Raw genomic sequence first — 21,445 nt, 5'->3', positions numbered from 1 at the left:
GTGAGCGGTCCAGTTGATTATGGTCGACTCGGTGGTGAATCCCTTCCATTGTTCGTGCCAAACAAGCAATGCTGAGTTCAGTGCTGATCGTTTCACTACTCACTCTATGTAGCCCCTGAAATTGAGACCCAACCAGAGAGTGTGGGTGTCGAGCAAGGCGGAAGTGCCTCATTCACCGTGGAGGCCTCTGGTGCAGGACTGACCTACCAGTGGTTTGGTCCTGGCGGAGTGGCTCTGACTGACAGTGACGGAGAGATTGAGGGGTCCACTTCAGGAACGTTGACAGTTTTCAACGCTGAGCCTGGCGATGCGGGAGACTACACGGTCGTTGTGACCAACAGTGCGGGATCAGTCACCTCTGATGCTGCAAGTCTGTCTATTGGTGAGATTTGAAACATGCCTATATTCTTACGGCTCAGTTTGTGTCTGTGTGGCGGGCGTGCATGTTCATGCTTTACTTGCCTTTGTGTACAGGTCCTGCAATTGACGTACAGCCGAGCGATGTGAATGCTGCGGAAGCGGGTGGGACTGCCACATTCACCGTGGAAGCCTCTGGTGAAGGACTGTTGAGCTACCAGTGGTTTGGTCCTGGCGGGGACGCTCTCACTGACGTTGACGGAGACATCGAAGGATCCAATTCATCCACCCTGCAAATCATCAATGTTGAGTCTGGCGATGCTGGAGACTACACAGTCGTTGTGACCAACAGTGCGGGATCAGTCATCTCTGATGCTGCAACCCTGTCTATCGGTGAGATTAATTGAAACATGCGTATTTGTTCGGCTCAGGTATTATTACTCGTGTGCATGTCGGTTTCAGGCGAAGCCCCCGTGATTGGGACCCAACCAGAGAATGTGGACGTTGAGCGGGGTGGGAATGCCACGCTCAGTGTGGTGGCAACCGGAGAGGGACTGAGCTACCAGTGGTTTGGTCCTGATGGAGAGATCGAAGGAGCCACCGCATCCACTTTACGGATTACCAATGCTGGACCAGATGACGCTGGCGACTATAGAGTGCGAATTACAACTGTCAATGGAGGAATTGTCGATTCTGACACTGTCTCACTTTCCGTCGGTGAGTTCATCTGATTTGTGTCTGCATGTGTGGCGGGCATGTCCATGCTTTACTCGTCTTTGTGTACAGGTCCTGCAATTGACGTACAACCGAGCGATGTGAATGCGGAAGCGGGTGGAACTGCCACACTCACCGTGGAAGCCTCTGGTGAAGGATTGAGCTACCAGTGGTTTGGTCCTGGCGGGAACGCTCTCACTGACGTCGACGGAGACATCGAAGGATCCAATTCATCCACCCTGCAAATTATCAATGCTGAGTCTGGCGATGCTGGAGATTACACAGTCGTTGTGACCAACAGTGCGGGATCAGTCGTCTCTGATGCTGCAACTCTGTCTATTGGTGAGAGATTGAAACATGCCTATTTTTCCGGTTCAAGTGCAATTATAATTATTCTTGCTAGTGCATGTGTAATTATACGTGTGGTTTTCGGAAGGATATAATAATAGTCAGTGTGTGCTAGTCAAACGTTCCCCATTCCACACATGCAGCTCAACCTACCCAAGGTCCCACACTTGCTCCTCTGATCCTGAACTGCAGTGCCGAGTTCCTCGCTGAGTCTCAGCAAGTGAGTGTGAGCTGCACGTCAAGTAGGGACCTCGACGGCTTGGACTTTGAGTGCAGCTTCAATGATTCATCAGTAACAGAAGGATGTGAGTTTTGGTGTCTCTGCTGCATGCCTTAATTCATCCATCGTTTGTTGGTCTCGTGTGATTGACGCATTGTTTCTGTTTGCATGCAGGTGGACAATTCCCGTTCTTTGTGTCTGTCGCTGGAGCTTCAGGAAGCCAGACCATTGTTATCAGTGCAACCGATCCAGCGGATGGAGCTGGTTTCACGTCAACCATTACAATCACAACCACAGGTAAATGTATATTCACCCTGGCCGAGCCGTTTCTTGAGTTCGTACCGAATTGAGTGCGTGTGGGCAGCATGCGTTAAACTTAGTTGATTATGGTCGACTCGGTGGTGAATCCCTTCCATTGTTCGTGCCAAACAAGCAATGCTGAGTTCAGTGCTGATCGTTTCACTACTCACTCTATGTAGCCCCTGAAATTGAGACCCAACCAGAGAGTGTGGGTGTCGAGCAAGGCGGAAGTGCCTCATTCACCGTGGAGGCCTCTGGTGCAGGACTGACCTACCAGTGGTTTGGTCCTGGCGGAGTGGCTCTGACTGACAGTGACGGAGAGATTGAGGGGTCCACTTCAGGAACGTTGACAGTTTTCAACGCTGAGCCTGGCGATGCGGGAGACTACACGGTCGTTGTGACCAACAGTGCGGGATCAGTCACCTCTGATGCTGCAACCCTGTCTATCGGTGAGATTAATTGAAACATGTGTATTTGTTCGGCTCAGGTATTATTACTCGTGTGCATGTCGGTTTCAGGCGAAGCCCCCGTGATTGGGACCCAACCAGAGAATGTGGACGTTGAGCGGGGTGGGAATGCCACGCTCAGTGTGGTGGCAACCGGAGAGGGACTGAGCTACCAGTGGTTTGGTCCTGATGGAGAGATCGAAGGAGCCACCGCATCCACTTTACGGATTACCAATGCTGGACCAGATGACGCTGGCGACTATAGAGTGCGAATTACAACTGTCAATGGAGGAATTGTCGATTCTGACACTGTCTCACTTTCCGTCGGTGAGTTCATCTGATTTGTGTCTGCATGTGTGGCGGGCATGTCCATGCTTTACTCGTCTTTGTGTACAGGTCCTGCAATTGACGTACAACCGAGCGATGTGAATGCGGAAGCGGGTGGAACTGCCACACTCACCGTGGAAGCCTCTGGTGAAGGATTGAGCTACCAGTGGTTTGGTCCTGGCGGGAACGCTCTCACTGACGTCGACGGAGACATCGAAGGATCCAATTCATCCACCCTGCAAATCATCAATGTTGAGTCTGGCGATGCTGGAGACTACACAGTCGTTGTGACCAACAGTGCGGGATCAGTCATCTCTGATGCTGCAACCCTGTCTATCGGTGAGATTAATTGAAACATGTGTATTTTTCCGGTTCAAGTGCAATTATAATTATTCTTGCTAGTGCATGTGTAATTATACGTGTGGTTTTCGGAAGGATATAATAATAGTCAGTGTGTGCTAGTCAAACGTTCCCCATTCCACACATCCAGCTCAACCTACCCAAGGTCCCACACTTGCTCCTCTGATCCTGAACTGCAGTGCCGAGTTCCTCGCTGAGTCTCAGCAAGTGAGTGTGAGCTGCACGTCAAGTAGGGACCTCGACGGCTTGGACTTTGAGTGCAGCTTCAATGATTCATCAGTAACAGAAGGATGTGAGTTTTGGTGTCTCTGCTGCATGCCTTAATTCATCCATCGTTTGTTGGTCTCGTGTGATTGACGCATTGTTTCTGTTTGCATGCAGGTGGACAATTCCCGTTCTTTGTGTCTGTCGCTGGAGCTTCAGGAAGCCAGACCATTGTCATCAGTGCAACCGATCCAGCGGATGGAGCTGGTTTCACGTCAACCATTACAATCACAACCACAGGTAAATGTATATTCACCCTGGCCGAGCCGTTTCTTGAGTTCGTACCGAATTGAGTGCGTGTGGGCAGCATGCGTTAAACTTAGTTGATTATGGTCGACTCGGTGGTGAATCCCTTCCATTGTTCGTGCCAAACAAGCAATGCTGAGTTCAGTGCTGATCGTTTCACTACTCACTCTATGTAGCCCCTGAAATTGAGACCCAACCAGAGAGTGTGGGTGTCGAGCAAGGCGGAAGTGCCTCATTCACCGTGGAGGCCACTGGTGCAGGACTGACCTACCAGTGGTTTGGTCCTGGCGGAGTGGCTCTGACTGACAGTGACGGAGAGATTGAGGGGTCCACTTCAGGAACGTTGACAGTTTTCAACGCTGAGCCTGGCGATGCGGGAGACTACACGGTCGTTGTGACCAACAGTGCGGGATCAGTCACCTCTGATGCTGCAACCCTGTCTATCGGTGAGATTAATTGAAACATGCGTATTTGTTCGGCTCAGGTATTATTACTCGTGTGCATGTCGGTTTCAGGCGAAGCCCCCGTGATTGGGACCCAACCAGAGAATGTGGACGTTGAGCGGGGTGGGAATGCCACGCTCAGTGTGGTGGCAACCGGAGAGGGACTGAGCTACCAGTGGTTTGGTCCTGATGGAGAGATCGAAGGAGCCACCGCATCCACTTTACGGATTACCAATGCTGGACCAGATGACGCTGGCGACTATAGAGTGCGAATTACAACTGTCAATGGAGGAATTGTCGATTCTGACACTGTCTCACTTTCCGTCGGTGAGTTCATCTGATTTGTGTCTGCATGTGTGGCGGGCATGTCCATGCTTTACTCGTCTTTGTGTACAGGTCCTGCAATTGACGTACAACCGAGCGATGTGAATGCGGAAGCGGGTGGAACTGCCACACTCACCGTGGAAGCCTCTGGTGAAGGATTGAGCTACCAGTGGTTTGGTCCTGGCGGGAACGCTCTCACTGACGTCGACGGAGACATCGAAGGATCCAATTCATCCACCCTGCAAATTATCAATGCTGAGTCTGGCGATGCTGGAGATTACACAGTCGTTGTGACCAACAGTGCAGGATCAGTCGTCTCTGATGCTGCAACTCTGTCTATTGGTGAGAGATTGAAACATGCCTATTTTTCCGGTTCAAGTGCAATTATAATTATTCTTGCTAGTGCATGTGTAATTATACGTGTGGTTTTCGGAAGGATATAATAATAGTCAGTGTGTGCTAGTCAAACGTTCCCCATTCCACACATGCAGCTCAACCTACCCAAGGTCCCACACTTGCTCCTCTGATCCTGAACTGCAGTGCCGAGTTCCTCGCTGAGTCTCAGCAAGTGAGTGTGAGCTGCACGTCAAGTAGGGACCTCGACGGCTTGGACTTTGAGTGCAGCTTCAATGATTCATCAGTAACAGAAGGATGTGAGTTTTGGTGTCTCTGCTGCATGCCTTAATTCATCCATCGTTTGTTGGTCTCGTGTGATTGACGCATTGTTTCTGTTTGCATGCAGGTGGACAATTCCCGTTCTTTGTGTCTGTCGCTGGAGCTTCAGGAAGCCAGACCATTGTCATCAGTGCAACCGATCCAGCGGATGGAGCTGGTTTCACGTCAACCATTACAATCACAACCGCAGGTAAATGTATATTCACCCTGGCCGAGCCGTTTCTTGAGTTCGTACCAAATTGAGTGCGTGTGGGCAGCATGCGTTAAACTTTTTAGTATAATTATTATGGTGAAAGTGTCGTTCCCCTTGTTTGTGTTTATCGTAGTACGTACGTCATGGCCGTGTAAACTACAATTATAGAGTGTAAACTAAGCTCGATCCTCCTCAACGTAACTGCATGTGTGTGCACCGCTGATAGCAGCATAGCACGTTGAGCCTCTAAAAAGTGGGTGAGCGGTCCAGTTGATTATGGTCGACTCGGTGGTGAATCCCTTCCATTGTTCGTGCCAAACAAGCAATGCTGAGTTCAGTGCTGATCGTTTCACTACTCACTCTATGTAGCCCCTGAAATTGAGACCCAACCAGAGAGTGTGGGTGTCGAGCAAGGCGGAAGTGCCTCATTCACCGTGGAGGCCTCTGGTGCAGGACTGACCTACCAGTGGTTTGGTCCTGGCGGAGTGGCTCTGACTGACAGTGACGGAGAGATTGAGGGGTCCACTTCAGGAACGTTGACAGTTTTCAACGCTGAGCCTGGCGATGCGGGAGACTACACGGTCGTTGTGACCAACAGTGCGGGATCAGTCACCTCTGATGCTGCAAGTCTGTCTATTGGTGAGATTTGAAACATGCCTATATTCTTACGGCTCAGTTTGTGTCTGTGTGGCGGGCGTGCATGTTCATGCTTTACTTGCCTTTGTGTACAGGTCCTGCAATTGACGTACAGCCGAGCGATGTGAATGCTGCGGAAGCGGGTGGGACTGCCACATTCACCGTGGAAGCCTCTGGTGAAGGACTGTTGAGCTACCAGTGGTTTGGTCCTGGCGGGGACGCTCTCACTGACGTTGACGGAGACATCGAAGGATCCAATTCATCCACCCTGCAAATCATCAATGTTGAGTCTGGCGATGCTGGAGACTACACAGTCGTTGTGACCAACAGTGCGGGATCAGTCATCTCTGATGCTGCAACCCTGTCTATCGGTGAGATTAATTGAAACATGCGTATTTGTTCGGCTCAGGTATTATTACTCGTGTGCATGTCGGTTTCAGGCGAAGCCCCCGTGATTGGGACCCAACCAGAGAATGTGGACGTTGAGCGGGGTGGGAATGCCATGCTCAGTGTGGTGGCAACCGGAGAGGGACTGAGCTACCAGTGGTTTGGTCCTGATGGAGAGATCGAAGGAGCCACCGCATCCACTTTACGGATTACCAATGCTGGACCAGATGACGCTGGCGACTATAGAGTGCGAATTACAACTGTCAATGGAGGAATTGTCGATTCTGACACTGTCTCACTTTCCGTCGGTGAGTTCATCTGATTTGTGTCTGCATGTGTGGCGGGCATGTCCATGCTTTACTCGTCTTTGTGTACAGGTCCTGCAATTGACGTACAACCGAGCGATGTGAATGCGGAAGCGGGTGGAACTGCCACACTCACCGTGGAAGCCTCTGGTGAAGGATTGAGCTACCAGTGGTTTGGTCCTGGCGGGAACGCTCTCACTGACGTCGACGGAGACATCGAAGGATCCAATTCATCCACCCTGCAAATTATCAATGTTGAGTCTGGCGATGCTGGAGATTACACAGTCGTTGTGACCAACAGTGCGGGATCAGTCGTCTCTGATGCTGCAACTCTGTCTATTGGTGAGAGATTGAAACATGCCTATTTTTCCGGTTCAAGTGCAATTATAATTATTCTTGCTAGTGCATGTGTAATTATACGTGTGGTTTTCGGAAGGATATAATAATAGTCAGTGTGTGCTAGTCAAACGTTCCCCATTCCACACATGCAGCTCAACCTACCCAAGGTCCCACACTTGCTCCTCTGATCCTGAACTGCAGTACCGAGTTCCTCGCTGAGTCTCAGCAAGTGAGTGTGAGCTGCACGTCAAGTAGGGACCTCGACGGCTTGGACTTTGAGTGCAGCTTCAATGATTCATCAGTAACAGAAGGATGTGAGTTTTGGTGTCTCTGCTGCATGCCTTAATTCATCCATCGTTTGTTGGTCTCGTGTGATTGACGCATTGTTTCTGTTTGCATGCAGGTGGACAATTCCCGTTCTTTGTGTCTGTCGCTGGAGCTTCAGGAAGCCAGACCATTGTCATCAGTGCAACCGATCCAGCGGATGGAGCTGGTTTCACGTCAACCATTACAATCACAACCACAGGTAAATGTATATTCACCCTGGCCGAGCCGTTTCTTGAGTTCGTACCGAATTGAGTGCGTGTGGGCAGCATGCGTTAAGCTTAGTTGATTATGGTCGACTCGGTGGTGAATCCCTTCCATTGTTCGTGCCAAACAAGCAATGCTGAGTTCAGTGCTGATCGTTTCACTACTCACTCTATGTAGCCCCTGAAATTGAGACCCAACCAGAGAGTGTGGGTGTCGAGCAAGGCGGAAGTGCCTCATTCACCGTGGAGGCCTCTGGTGCAGGACTGACCTACCAGTGGTTTGGTCCTGGCGGAGTGGCTCTGACTGACAGTGACGGAGAGATTGAGGGGTCCACTTCAGGAACGTTGACAGTTTTCAACGCTGAGCCTGGCGATGCGGGAGACTACACGGTCGTTGTGACCAACAGTGCGGGATCAGTCACCTCTGATGCTGCAACCCTGTCTATCGGTGAGATTAATTGAAACATGCGTATTTGTTCGGCTCAGGTATTATTACTCGTGTGCATGTCGGTTTCAGGCGAAGCCCCCGTGATTGGGACCCAACCAGAGAATGTGGACGTTGAGCGGGGTGGGAATGCCACGCTCAGTGTGGTGGCAACCGGAGAGGGACTGAGCTACCAGTGGTTTGGTCCTGATGGAGAGATCGAAGGAGCCACCGCATCCACTTTACGGATTACCAATGCTGGACCAGATGACGCTGGCGACTATAGAGTGCGAATTACAACTGTCAATGGAGGAATTGTCGATTCTGACACTGTCTCACTTTCCGTCGGTGAGTTCATCTGATTTGTGTCTGCATGTGTGGCGGGCATGTCCATGCTTTACTCGTCTTTGTGTACAGGTCCTGCAATTGACGTACAACCGAGCGATGTGAATGCGGAAGCGGGTGGAACTGCCACACTCACCGTGGAAGCCTCTGGTGAAGGATTGAGCTACCAGTGGTTTGGTCCTGGCGGGAACGCTCTCACTGACGTCGACGGAGACATCGAAGGATCCAATTCATCCACCCTGCAAATTATCAATGCTGAGTCTGGCGATGCTGGAGATTACACAGTCGTTGTGACCAACAGTGCGGGATCAGTCGTCTCTGATGCTGCAACTCTGTCTATTGGTGAGAGATTGAAACATGCCTATTTTTCCGGTTCAAGTGCAATTATAATTATTCTTGCTAGTGCATGTGTAATTATACGTGTGGTTTTCGGAAGGATATAATAATAGTCAGTGTGTGCTAGTCAAACGTTCCCCATTCCACAGCTCAACCTACCCAAGGTCCCACACTTGCTCCTCTGATCCTGAACTGCAGTGCCGAGTTCCTCGCTGAGTCTCGGCAAGTGAGTGTGAGCTGCACGTCAAGTAGGGACCTCGACGGCTTGGACTTTGAGTGCAGCTTCAATGATTCATCAGTAACAGAAGGATGTGAGTTTTGGTGTCTCTGCTGCATGCCTTAATTCATCCATCGTTTGTTGGTCTCGTGTGATTGACGCATTGTTTCTGTTTGCATGCAGGTGGACAATTCCCGTTCTTTGTGTCTGTCGCTGGAGCTTCAGGAAGCCAGACCATTGTTATCAGTGCAACCGATCCAGCGGATGGAGCTGGTTTCACGTCAACCATTACAATCACAACCACAGGTAAATGTATATTCACCCTGGCCGAGCCGTTTCTTGAGTTCGTACCGAATTGAGTGCGTGTGGGCAGCATGCGTTAAACTTAGTTGATTATGGTCGACTCGGTGGTGAATCCCTTCCATTGTTCGTGCCAAACAAGCAATGCTGAGTTCAGTGCTGATCGTTTCACTACTCACTCTATGTAGCCCCTGAAATTGAGACCCAACCAGAGAGTGTGGGTGTCGAGCAAGGCGGAAGTGCCTCATTCACCGTGGAGGCCTCTGGTGCAGGACTGACCTACCAGTGGTTTGGTCCTGGCGGAGTGGCTCTGACTGACAGTGACGGAGAGATTGAGGGGTCCACTTCAGGAACGTTGACAGTTTTCAACGCTGAGCCTGGCGATGCGGGAGACTACACGGTCGTTGTGACCAACAGTGCGGGATCAGTCACCTCTGATGCTGCAACCCTGTCTATCGGTGAGATTAATTGAAACATGCGTATTTGTTCGGCTCAGGTATTATTACTCGTGTGCATGTCGGTTTCAGGCGAAGCCCCCGTGATTGGGACCCAACCAGAGAATGTGGACGTTGAGCGGGGTGGGAATGCCACGCTCAGTGTGGTGGCAACCGGAGAGGGACTGAGCTACCAGTGGTTTGGTCCTGATGGAGAGATCGAAGGAGCCACCGCATCCACTTTACGGATTACCAATGCTGGACCAGATGACGCTGGCGACTATAGAGTGCGAATTACAACTGTCAATGGAGGAATTGTCGATTCTGACACTGTCTCACTTTCCGTCGGTGAGTTCATCTGATTTGTGTCTGCATGTGTGGCGGGCATGTCCATGCTTTACTCGTCTTTGTGTACAGGTCCTGCAATTGACGTACAACCGAGCGATGTGAATGCGGAAGCGGGTGGAACTGCCACACTCACCGTGGAAGCCTCTGGTGAAGGATTGAGCTACCAGTGGTTTGGTCCTGGCGGGAACGCTCTCACTGACGTCGACGGAGACATCGAAGGATCCAATTCATCCACCCTGCAAATTATCAATGCTAAGTCTGGCGATGCTGGAGATTACACAGTCGTTGTGACCAACAGTGCGGGATCAGTCGTCTCTGATGCTGCAACTCTGTCTATTGGTGAGAGATTGAAACATGCCTATTTTTCCGGTTCAAGTGCAATTATAATTATTCTTGCTAGTGCATGTGTAATTATACGTGTGGTTTTCGGAAGGATATAATAATAGTCAGTGTGTGCTAGTCAAACGTTCCCCATTCCACACATGCAGCTCAACCTACCCAAGGTCCCACACTTGCTCCTCTGATCCTGAACTGCAGTGCCGAGTTCCTCGCTGAGTCTCAGCAAGTGAGTGTGAGCTGCACGTCAAGTAGGGACCTCGACGGCTTGGACTTTGAGTGCAGCTTCAATGATTCATCAGTAACAGAAGGATGTGAGTTTTGGTGTCTCTGCTGCATGCCTTAATTCATCCATCGTTTGTTGGTCTCGTGTGATTGACGCATTGTTTCTGTTTGCATGCAGGTGGACAATTCCCGTTCTTTGTGTCTGTCGCTGGAGCTTCAGGAAGCCAGACCATTGTCATCAGTGCAACCGATCCAGCGGATGGAGCTGGTTTCACGTCAACCATTACAATCACAACCACAGGTAAATGTATATTCACCCTGGCCGAGCCGTTTCTTGAGTTCGTACCGAATTGAGTGCGTGTGGGCAGCATGCGTTAAACTTTTTAGTATATTATGGTGAAAGTGTCGTTCCCCTTGTTTGTGTTTATCGTAGTACTACGTCATGGCCGTGTAAACTACAATTATAGAGTGTAAACTAAGCTCGATCCTCCTCAACGTAACTGCATGTGTGTGCACCGCTGATAGCAGCATAGCACGTTGAGCCTCTAAAAAGTGGGTGAGCGGTCCAGTTGATTATGGTCGACTCGGTGGTGAATCCCTTCCATTGTTCGTGCCAAACAAGCAATGCTGAGTTCAGTGCTGATCGTTTCACTACTCACTCTATGTAGCCCCTGAAATTGAGACCCAACCAGAGAGTGTGGGTGTCGAGCAAGGCGGAAGTGCCTCATTCACCGTGGAGGCCTCTGGTGCAGGACTGACCTACCAGTGGTTTGGTCCTGGCGGAGTGGCTCTGACTGACAGTGACGGAGAGATTGAGGGGTCCACTTCAGGAACGTTGACAGTTTTCAACGCTGAGCCTGGCGATGCGGGAGACTACACGGTCGTTGTGACCAACAGTGCGGGATCAGTCACCTCTGATGCTGCAAGTCTGTCTATTGGTGAGATTTGAAACATGCCTATATTCTTACGGCTCAGTTTGTGTCTGTGTGGCGGGCGTGCATGTTCATGCTTTACTTGCCTTTGTGTACAGGTCCTGCAATTGACGTACAGCCGAGCGATGTGAATGCTGCGGAAGCGGGTGGGACTGCCACATTCACCGTGGAAGCCTCTGGTGAAGGACTGTTGAGCTACCAGTGGTTTGGTCCTGGCGGGGACGCTCTCACTGACGTTGACGGAGACATCGAAGGATCCAATTCATCCACCCTGCAAATCATCAATGTTGAGTCTGGCGATGCTGGAGACTACACAGTCGTTGTGACCAACAGTGCGGGATCAGTCATCTCTGATGCTGCAACCCTGTCTATCGGTGAGATTAATTGAAACATGCGTATTTGTTCGGCTCAGGTATTATTACTCGTGTGCATGTCGGTTTCAGGCGAAGCCCCCGTGATTGGGACCCAACCAGAGAATGTGGACGTTGAGCGGGGTGGGAATGCCACGCTCAGTGTGGTGGCAACCGGAGAGGGACTGAGCTACCAGTGGTTTGGTCCTGATGGAGAGATCAAAGGAGCCACCGCATCCACTTTACGGATTACCAATGCTGGACCAGATGACGCTGGCGACTATAGAGTGCGAATTACAACTGTCAATGGAGGAATTGTCGATTCTGACACTGTCTCACTTTCCGTCGGTGAGTTCGTCTGATTTGTGTCTGCATGTGTGGCGGGCATGTCCATGCTTTACTCGTCTTTGTGTACAGGTCCTGCAATTGACGTACAACCGAGCGATGTGAATGCAGAAGCGGGTGGAACTGCCACACTCACCGTGGAAGCCTCTGGTGAAGGATTGAGCTACCAGTGGTTTGGTCCTGGCGGGAACGCTCTCACTGACGTCGACGGAGACATCGAAGGATCCAATTCATCCACCCTGCAAATTATCAATGCTGAGTCTGGCGATGCTGGAGATTACACAGTCGTTGTGACCAACAGTGCGGGATCAGTCGTCTCTGATGCTGCAACTCTGTCTATTGGTGAGAGATTGAAACATGCCTATTTTTCCGGTTCAAGTGCAATTATAATTATTCTTGCTAGTGCATGTGTAATTATACGTGTGGTTTTCGGAAAGATATAATAATAGTCAGTGTGTGCTAGTCAAACGTTCCCCATTCCACACATGCAGCTCAACCTACCCAAGGTCCCACACTTGCTCCTCTGATCCTGAACTGCAGTGCCGAGTTCCTCGCTGAGTCTCAGCAAGTGAGTGTGAGCTGCACGTCAAGTAGGGACCTCGACGGCTTGGACTTTGAGTGCAGCTTCAATGATTCATCAGTAACAGAAGGATGTGAGTTTTGGTGTCTCTGCTGCATGCCTTAATTCATCCATCGTTTGTTGGTCTCGTGTGATTGACGCATTGTTTCTGTTTGCATGCAGGTGGACAATTCCCGTTCTTTGTGTTTGTCGCTGGAGCTTCAGGAAGCCAGACCATTGTCATCAGTGCAACCGATCCAGCGGATGGAGCTGGTTTCACGTCAACCATTACAATCACAACCGCAGGTAAATGTATATTCACCCTGGCCGAGCCGTTTCTTGAGTTCGTACCGAATTGAGTGCGTGTGGGCAGCATGCGTTAAACTTTTTAGTATATTATGGTGAAAGTGTCGTTCCCCTTGTTTGTGTTTATCGTAGTACGTACGTCATGGCCGTGTAAACTACAATTATAGAGTGTAAACTAAACTCGATCCTCCTCAACGTAACTGCATGTGTGTGCACCGCTGATAGCAGCATAGCACGTTGAGCCTCTAAAAAGTGGGTGAGCGGTCCAGTTGATTATGGTCGACTCGGTGGTGAATCCCTTCCATTGTTTGTGCCAAACAAGCAATGCTGAGTTCAGTGCTGATCGTTTCACTACTCACTCTATGTAGCCCCTGAAATTGAGACCCAACCAGAGAGTGTGGGTGTCGAGCAAGGCGGAAGTGCCTCATTCACCGTGGAGGCCTCTGGTGCAGGACTGACCTACCAGTGGTTTGGTCCTGGCGGAGTGGCTCTGACTGACAGTGACGGAGAGATTGAGGGGTCCACTTCAGGAACGTTGACAGTTTTCAACGCTGAGCCTGGCGATGCGGGAGACTACACGGTCGTTGTGACCAACAGTGCGGGATCAGTCACCTCTGATGCTGCAAGTCTGTCTATTGGTGAGATTTGAAACATGCCTATATTCTTACGGCTCAGTTTGTGTCTGTGTGGCGGGCGTGCATGTTCATGCTTTACTTGCCTTTGTGTACAGGTCCTGCAATTGACGTACAGCCGAGCGATGTGAATGCTGCGGAAGCAGGTGGGACTGCCACATTCACCGTGGAAGCCTCTGGTGAAGGACTGTTGAGCTACCAGTGGTTTGGTCCTGGCGGGGACGCTCTCACTGACGTTGACGGAGACATCGAAGGATCCAATTCATCCACCCTGCAAATCATCAATGTTGAGTCTGGCGATGCTGGAGACTACACAGTCGTTGTGACCAACAGTGCGGGATCAGTCATCTCTGATGCTGCAACCCTGTCTATCGGTGAGATTAATTGAAACATGCGTATTTGTTCGGCTCAGGTATTATTATTCGTGTGCATGTCGGTTTCAGGCGAAGCCCCCGTGATTGGGACCCAACCAGAGAATGTGGACGTTGAGCGGGGTGGGAATGCCACGCTCAGTGTGGTGGCAACCGGAGAGGGACTGAGCTACCAGTGGTTTGGTCCTGATGGAGAGATCGAAGGAGCCACCGCATCCACTTTACGGATTACCAATGCTGGACCAGATGACGCTGGCGACTATAGAGTGCGAATTACAACTGTCAATGGAGGAATTGTCGATTCTGACACTGTCTCACTTTCCGTCGGTGAGTTCATCTGATTTGTGTCTGCATGTGTGGCGGGCATGTCCATGCTTTACTCGTCTTTGTGTACAGGTCCTGCAATTGACGTACAACCGAGCGATGTGAATGCAGAAGCGGGTGGAACTGCTACATTCACCGTGGGAGCCTCTGGTGAAGGATTGAGCTACCAGTGGTTTGGTCCTGATGGAGAATCTCTTTTCAACAGTGATGGGGCGATTGAAGGAGCCACCACGTCCACCTTACGAGTTATTAACACCGGCCCTAAAGACGCTGGAGGCTATAGAGTGCGAGTTACATCACCCAGTGGAAGAATTATCGATTCAGATGTAGCCTCTCTCAATTTTGGTTAGTCATACTGACTGTTGGTTTTAGGTTGCGTTCATGTTTTTTTTTTACTGTTAATGATGATAATTCTTCCCTTATAGTAGAGCCACTTTTACGACTCAATTGTGATATCTCTGCTGACTTTTTCTCTGCTGAATGTTCTTCTTCACTTGATGGCATCATCTCTCTCGTCTATTCCTGCTCCCTAAATAATCAACCTCCAACTATTTGTGAGATAAATTTATGTGAATGTTCTTGGTTTATCTAGTACAATTATTATTGCAGGCGGTCCTGGTCCAAGGTTTCCCTTCCCAATTGACAGACTAGATCCTGGATCCTTTTCGTACAGAATCACTGCTATGAGTCCTGGTGGGCAGGTCTCATCAAGTGATGTCTCTTTTGCTGTTCAAGGTGCAGTACAGTGTGACAGTCAATGCTTTTTGTCATAATTATTTGAATGTATTTGTAGCCTATGATGCAATGTTTAACTGGAATTCTCATGAGTTATATACCTGATATTATACTGTGATGCCGACATCCTATAGCTCCTCCAGTCGACTGCGTGGAGATTGCTGATGCTGGTAGATCCAATGAAATTATTTTAAGCTGTGATGGTTTTGTGCAAAGTTCTAACTGTACATTTGATGATGGAAGCCCTGCAATAGAGCCTTGTGAGTTGTGCCTACAGTATATATGTATAATTATAGTAACCTCTACTAAATTAATCGGTATACTCAATTTTCATATGCAGGTGATATAAATTCCATAACAATTAACATTTTCACTGACTCTCCTGGACCTCGTGTGTTGATTATCGAGTACACTGACGTAAATGGACTTGTCGGGATCTTTGAGTATAACTTCACTGGCCGTGTTCGTCCACGTAAGTATGATAAATTATGTATTCTATCATTGCATTAGCATTCTTAAAAACTTCGCTTTTCCACAGGAGCTGTGGTTGGTTTTAAAACCAGGGATTTGCGCATCTTAGCTGAAGGACAATCCATATTCCTAATGGTAGATGGCAGAGGGTTCAGTTATGGTTCTATTCCTGTGGAAGTGACACCTCTGCCCTGCTCTGACTATCCTGGAGATCTCAGTGCTCTATTCAGTGACATTCCTACTGCTTCAATTACTTTGGGTACGCCACTTCATATGTACTTCACAGATTTTGAAATTATATTTTGCTATGGCTATTGCTGTAGATGATTTGATTGGAGCCAGTCCAAGAACGGTCTCACTCCCACCACTAGGCAGTGGTCAAATATCCATTCTGTTCTCGTCTTCTATTGATAATTTGGATGAGGAAGAGGAGTGTTTGGTATTCATTCTGAGTGTGGACGAGACACAGCTGGACCCAAGAGACCAAGGACAAGTGGACATAGACTCTGATGTGGCGCTCGGGAGATTACAAGATGTTCAGTTCACATGCACCCAAAATCAGTCTGTTGCAAGTATTCTTGTGGACTGTGACGGCAACTTTGTGTTTGATGAGATAACTTGTTTATTTGATGGAGCTACTCCTGAGCCATGTAAGTTTAAGAAATTTTACATCACTTGATCGTAATCTATGACCAATTCCAGGCAATTTACCGTTGGTTGTCAACCAATTGGAATACTTACCTGGTCGTCACACACTGACTATCGTGGTTAGGAGTGCAGGAATTGAAATAATAACAGACATAGACTTTGATGGACAAACTGTGGATTCTTTACCTCGTGAGCACCATAGTACAACACTTGTACCTGCATGGACTTTATATTGCATTTGGTTTGTCTTCAGGGGTTGCTGTTATAATTATAGCCTATTCTGTATAATTATATTTATGTATTGTTGCATGAATTCATTTATTTTCAGGTAGACTACAAGCCTTGTAATAAGGTCTACACAACATTACAATTAGTGTGTATAAGTGCATAGTCACAGAGATTTATCACCTTCTCTGTATTACACAGGTCTGATTATTGAATTTGGTGTGCTTGGACAGACTGGCACACGAGTGCTTAATATACAAGAAACTGATGATTCACCTCAGGGTGCAGTGGTTAATGTTCAAGGACCAAGCTTTAGGCCACTGCCTTACAGAATAACATATCTTACGTATGACGAGTTTGAGGCTCAGTCTCGTAACCGGAACCTAGACAAGATCTTCCCCGCAAGACCCCGTGCAGCAAGTGGTAAGATTTTTATCTGTGTGCTTATCCCCAGTAGATATACAATCTATAATTATATTGATTGCAATTTAAATAATTGCTTCTCTTGCAGCTGATGACTTCAATGCAACTGTATCGCAATCAGGCATTATTCCTGGCCACTTTGCACCCGCTATCATTGACGATTCTAGTGCAGAACTGACAGAAGGATTCATAGCCTTACTCGACCTAGAGCGACAGTTGATCGATCCCCGTGACTACAATAGGATTCAATTTCTGAATGACATCATTCTAGTAACAATTGAGGATAATGGTTAGTATGTACTAATGTATATGATACTCTTATTTTCAAATCACCATAATAATTAGATTCAATTGAGTGTAGCAGTCGTGTGACTGAAAACGCTGCAATAGTGTCGTGTAAAGGTATCGATGGTCAGCCTGACAATGGAGATATATTCTGTTCTTTGGACTTTTTACCCGCTGAACCTTGTGAGTAAAATTGTTTTTAGCTTTTGAATTCCACTCATTTGTTGTTTCCCGGCCTTCAACAGGCACGTTCCCATATACAATTCCCACGTCAGAAGTACCTACCGGAAGGCATGATGTCATAATTTTTAGAGTTGTGCAAGGACGACAGGAAAACATTGGAGGAACGTCATTTACAGTACAACGTATGTATGTCGATCTAGATTATATTGAAAGTGCGAAACTGGAACAGATGTAATTATAGGGTCTGCCACCATCAATCGCCATAATCATCCCTATACATTAATTAGTCTATGATTCTTTTTTTTCTCCCTAGAATTGGAAGTGTATTTCCATGGTGACACCCCTGTTGTGAACGTTGACAGACTCCTTGCCCGATTCCAAGCAAACAGACCAAATGTCACATTCGAATGCCACTTGACTCACCTTGATATCTACAAGGAGGATTGTGAGTTAACATTCAGATATTACTATGCCTCGAGGCATAGCCGCACGAGCGATACAGTAAAGCTGACTAACTGACTGTGTGTGTGTGTGTGTATTCCAGCCATAACTGCTCAACAGTTGCAACGTGACGAAAACTAACAGCTTCTATAGGCCAGATTCTCTTGGATTTGCAAACTAAACCCTGTTAAGTTATGGCTAATTTTACTTACAACGAAGGCTGTTGCAGTCTCTTCAGAATCTTTCGTAGCATCATCTGCGCTAGCTTGTGGTTAGATACAAGAGTCATAAAAGAGCTGCAAAGCTTGTACGTACTGCCCGAGTTGCAGCAGCCATTGCGAACTTTAACATATTGCGGATACACCCCTTTTTCTGCGCATCCACGTGGATGTGTCATCCTTCGGAGGTCCTGGTAAGCCACGAAACACTAAATGCTACTGTAGATACACAACTATTTCTCTAATAATTATACTTAAACCCCTTTGTTAATAATTATTGATTGACAGGAAATGCAAAATACTTAAATACAATAACAGCAGTTGCTTCTATCCTTGAAGATCAAGCCATCAGATAGACTTCTGTTTCCATTAAGCTCCTCTCCTATTGGAATTCATTTCATTCATTGTCAACAATATTGCAATCAACAATAATAACGTAACATTATAATTATATCGTATAGCGTGTATATTTCGAGGGTATAAATGTTCGCGGTTTTCGCTGATCAAGCATGTACCGCGAACATTAATTTTATACCTCACAAATTTAATATCGCATGCATGCATGCTGCAGAAAGGCTGCTATTCTGCGAAAATTAAATCCGTGAAAACCTTTTTAACGGTCATTCCGCGAAAAAGTTTGTATCCTCGAAACCCCCTACAGAGACAAAGCAAACTATAACTATAACGTACACTGTTTTTGAGCGAAGGAAAAACATGGCAAGAGGCAGCTTGCAGCACTCGTTCATGCACGAGGGCTGTACAGCTTGTGAGTTCGAGGGCAAGGCGTGTATTGCTGTACAGCTTGAGCCCATAGTTATGAGTGGCAGATCCAGGGGGAATCCAAGGGAGCAAAGGAACCCCCCCTTAATTTGCTCAGAGTGTTAGAATTGTTTTTAGCCATTTACAGTTATTCACCTGTTCTACTTATGTAGTTAGCCCATGTAGTTCATTCTAGAACGAACATAAGTTAGCTAAAAGCAGCTTCTATACTTCTTTTTACATTGATCGCATTGCAAACTCTGCAGGATTTCCCACTGCTTGTAATGTGACTGAAGCCCCACACAAGCCAATTTTGTGAAGTTAAAATATCCTATATCCTCACATCTGTAGTGTAAACATATTTTTTGATTTGGCCACAAAGTAGGCTATAATTAGTGCCACGTAATGCGCAGGGTCTAGTTGTATCATGTATAAACCCGACGTTTTTATTCTTCAGGTTCCTCTGGGGTCTTTGAGAGGTCAGGTATTCCTCATGGTGACTACACACTCCGTGTGATTGCTAGAGACCCTGCAAGACCACTAGATGGCCGTACAATTGTTCGAAACAGGATATGGGTGCATGGTGATAATGTCTTCTGTGTGACTGGAAGTCAGAATCGTGCCCTGACTATCAATGGTAACAATGCCACAGTGGAATTCTACAGCACTGGAGTGGTCACTGGCTATAAATGTGTTCTGGATCACTCAGAAATAATTTACAACTGTAAGTGCAGATCGATAGTTATATAACGAGTAAGCAACTTTATATAATTATTTTGAACCCTCAGGTGCGAGTCCATACACCATCCAAGGCCTAACCCAGGGACGGCACCACTTCAAGGTGATACCTTTGGGCTGTGAACGTCAATACAGAGCGAACACTATGCAATTTACGATCATCTGAGTAACCCTTTAATTTAATACCGGTACTAATTATAGTTAGAATGACTATGCTGTTATAATTGTAGCAAAGGAGACAATAAAAATTATGCTGAGTAGCAACACATAATAATTATTTTTTTCCCTTAGCCTTATAATTTGTGACTTTGACTCAGAGACATAAGTATATTATGTAACTTTCGTACCCCCATTGGGTGTACATGTCAGGGGTTGGTATAGATTATATAATCGCATGTTGTCCTATTATTCACTGTGATTCGTACAGTGATTAATCGCGTATCAGTAATTGCACGTCGTCAAGGCAGTAATTGCACATCGTTAATAACGACGTGCAATTACTGCCTTGACAACCGCATGTTCGAATAACGGCGCGCATTTTTTGGATAAGAATTATGCTGGTAATACTACCTATAAATAACAGAATTCAGAAACTGTCTGAAGGGGAGCATTTCAATCCGTGCCAAACCAATGGCCGGTATCGATGTGGCCGTATGCGCGTATACTTCAGAGAGCCGGAATATACTGTACCGTATATTACTAGCATATGTTGCGGGTGAAAAACCTTAGTTGCAAATGGGCCAAATCAGCAGACAAATTTACCCTTTGCGATCTAAACTATTGCGTTTTGGCAAGGATCGTGTGTATTTACCAGTACTAATTTAGGTGTTGCGATTTTATTGTTCAATTAACCCTCGCAAAGTTCGCGTTTAATGCTCGGCAAAATATTCTAGTAATACGTTATCAGTAAATATGCTCAGCACTATAGTCTTGCAAGTTGCTATGCATGGTTACACTATAAACCATAATAATTATTCAGCACAGCCTAGCTAGCTCAGAGAACAGCTCCATAATTATGCCAATGAAACTCGATGGAGAATCAGCTAGGGTGTCATACAGGATTTCAAAGTATAGAGGGAGGAAATAAGGTATGCTTTTGAAAAGTAACCAGAAGATTAATGTTGCTTAAAAAAGGTCTACTGTTATTTCAATACCCTTAACATTGCCAGCTATATGGACACTCAGTCATACTACTAATTACAGTGGAACCCCTGTTAACAACCACCTCCGAATAAAGGCCAGTTGCTATATAACAGCCAGGCACCCCGGTCCCAAATGAACAGTTGTGTACAAAACAACCTCTCAACAAAGACCACCTCTGTATAAAGGCCAAAACATTGTTCCCCAAAGGTGTCCATTATAGAGGGGTTCCACTGTACCTGAATGCAAATCTTAGGGGGGGGGGATTGGAGCCAGAGGGGGATATCCCCCCTTTCCCCTGTATGATACCCTGAGAATGGTGTAACTTGGACCCTGTTTATGCATGTACATAATTTTGTCAGTTTTCGCTATAACTATATATAATTTAATAATCATACTCTATTGCCAAGTAGATAATCGACACTTTAAATTGGAACAATACACTATTCTCCATTGTGGCACATGGAGCCGTTAGCTGTCAATGTCTGAGGCTGTGTTGAAGAAGCTATTAATTTATGGTGTATAATTATACAGTAGGGGCAATTGATGCATGCGCAGACAGTGTATATAATAACTTGCTTGCAGAACTTGCAAGTGTTTGCCTCTAAATTATAAAATAAAGCTGCACGTATAATCAAGACCCCATGCACCCATTAACCCTACTTGTGGGGGAAATCGGGGGAAATATTTCATGGCAGCTGACCCCTCCCAATGGAACACCACGAAAAACCTAGGCGTACCGGATCCGGAATGGGCAAGAGACTCTACATGTACATATGCAGCAAACGAATTTTTTTACTCACCAAAATCGCCACTGTTGAAAGAACTCACGAAAATTACCTGCTAATGCGGAAGTAACCGGATGATGGCATACTCTATTATGATGGGGATGGCGCACGGCGTCCATCACTCAGTGGATACAGGTAATAATCATCACCACTGCTTGTATTAGTTGTAATTATTAATGATCAGTCTACTGCG

General features: G+C 47.2%; 2 protein-coding genes and 1 long non-coding RNA gene across 4 annotated transcripts; 2 read left to right on the top strand and 1 right to left on the bottom strand.

Annotated features, from left to right (window-relative positions):
- The first annotated feature begins 6,280 nt into the window (after positions 1 to 6,280).
- LOC135352435 (obscurin-like) lies at positions 6,281 to 11,699 on the top strand. The gene is made up of 16 exons (XM_064551618.1): positions 6,281 to 6,548; positions 6,618 to 6,887; positions 7,037 to 7,198; positions 7,288 to 7,410; positions 7,593 to 7,862; positions 7,932 to 8,186; positions 8,256 to 8,525; positions 8,669 to 8,830; positions 8,920 to 9,042; positions 9,225 to 9,494; positions 9,564 to 9,818; positions 9,888 to 10,157; positions 10,307 to 10,468; positions 10,558 to 10,680; positions 11,048 to 11,317; positions 11,410 to 11,699. The coding sequence occupies exons 1-16, from the start codon at positions 6,281 to 6,283 to the stop codon at positions 11,697 to 11,699; spliced, it is 3,543 nt and encodes a 1,180-aa protein (XP_064407688.1).
- A 27-nt stretch (positions 11,700 to 11,726) lies between these two features.
- On the top strand, positions 11,727 to 19,667 carry LOC135342430 (uncharacterized). 2 transcript variants are annotated; one of them, XM_064539170.1, is made up of 18 exons: positions 11,727 to 12,009; positions 13,602 to 13,877; positions 13,947 to 14,201; positions 14,271 to 14,543; positions 14,627 to 14,752; positions 14,808 to 14,933; positions 15,068 to 15,193; positions 15,274 to 15,405; positions 15,472 to 15,663; positions 15,728 to 16,054; positions 16,107 to 16,241; positions 16,479 to 16,700; positions 16,789 to 16,989; positions 17,046 to 17,168; positions 17,231 to 17,350; positions 17,482 to 17,613; positions 19,044 to 19,310; positions 19,375 to 19,667. In XM_064539170.1, the coding sequence occupies exons 1-18, from the start codon at positions 11,742 to 11,744 to the stop codon at positions 19,488 to 19,490; spliced, it is 3,417 nt and encodes a 1,138-aa protein (XP_064395240.1). In that variant the 5' UTR covers positions 11,727 to 11,741; the 3' UTR covers positions 19,491 to 19,667. The 2 variants fall into 2 exon arrangements, with proteins under 2 accessions (XP_064395240.1, XP_064395232.1); XM_064539162.1 differs by having other exon boundaries at positions 14,624 to 14,752.
- On the bottom strand, positions 18,091 to 21,395 carry LOC135342447 (uncharacterized). Its single transcript, XR_010396882.1, has 2 exons — positions 21,305 to 21,395; positions 18,091 to 18,209 (listed from the first exon to the last, which is right to left on the bottom strand). It is a non-coding gene; the product is annotated as an uncharacterized LOC135342447 (long non-coding RNA).
- Between the last annotated feature and the right edge of the window lie 50 nt (positions 21,396 to 21,445).

Source organism: Halichondria panicea, chromosome 1 (genome assembly GCF_963675165.1).
Source record: "Halichondria panicea chromosome 1, odHalPani1.1, whole genome shotgun sequence".
Classification (NCBI taxonomy): Eukaryota; Metazoa; Porifera; class Demospongiae; order Suberitida; family Halichondriidae; genus Halichondria; species Halichondria panicea.
The sequence above is the reverse complement of the archived record's forward strand: the minus strand, read 5'-3'. Positions and strand labels throughout refer to the sequence as shown.

What these genes read in the sequence shown, in the direction of transcription:
- LOC135352435 (XM_064551618.1), top strand. Translation starts at nt 6,281, where the DNA reads ATGTCGGTTTCAGGCGAAGCCCCCGTGATTGGGACCCAACCAGAGAAT. An exon ending in CACTGTCTCACTTTCCGTCG is followed by an intron (nt 6,549 to 6,617) that starts GTGAGTTCATCT and finishes CTTTGTGTACAG; the next exon opens with GTCCTGCAATTGACGTACAA. An exon ending in TGCTGCAAGTCTGTCTATTG is followed by an intron (nt 11,318 to 11,409) that starts GTGAGATTTGAA and finishes CTTTGTGTACAG; the next exon opens with GTCCTGCAATTGACGTACAG.
- LOC135342430 (XM_064539162.1), top strand. Translation starts at nt 11,742, where the DNA reads ATGTCGGTTTCAGGCGAAGCCCCCGTGATTGGGACCCAACCAGAGAAT. An exon ending in AGTAACAATTGAGGATAATG is followed by an intron (nt 16,990 to 17,045) that starts GTTAGTATGTAC and finishes CATAATAATTAG; the next exon opens with ATTCAATTGAGTGTAGCAGT. An exon ending in AACGTCATTTACAGTACAAC is followed by an intron (nt 17,351 to 17,481) that starts GTATGTATGTCG and finishes TTTTCTCCCTAG; the next exon opens with AATTGGAAGTGTATTTCCAT.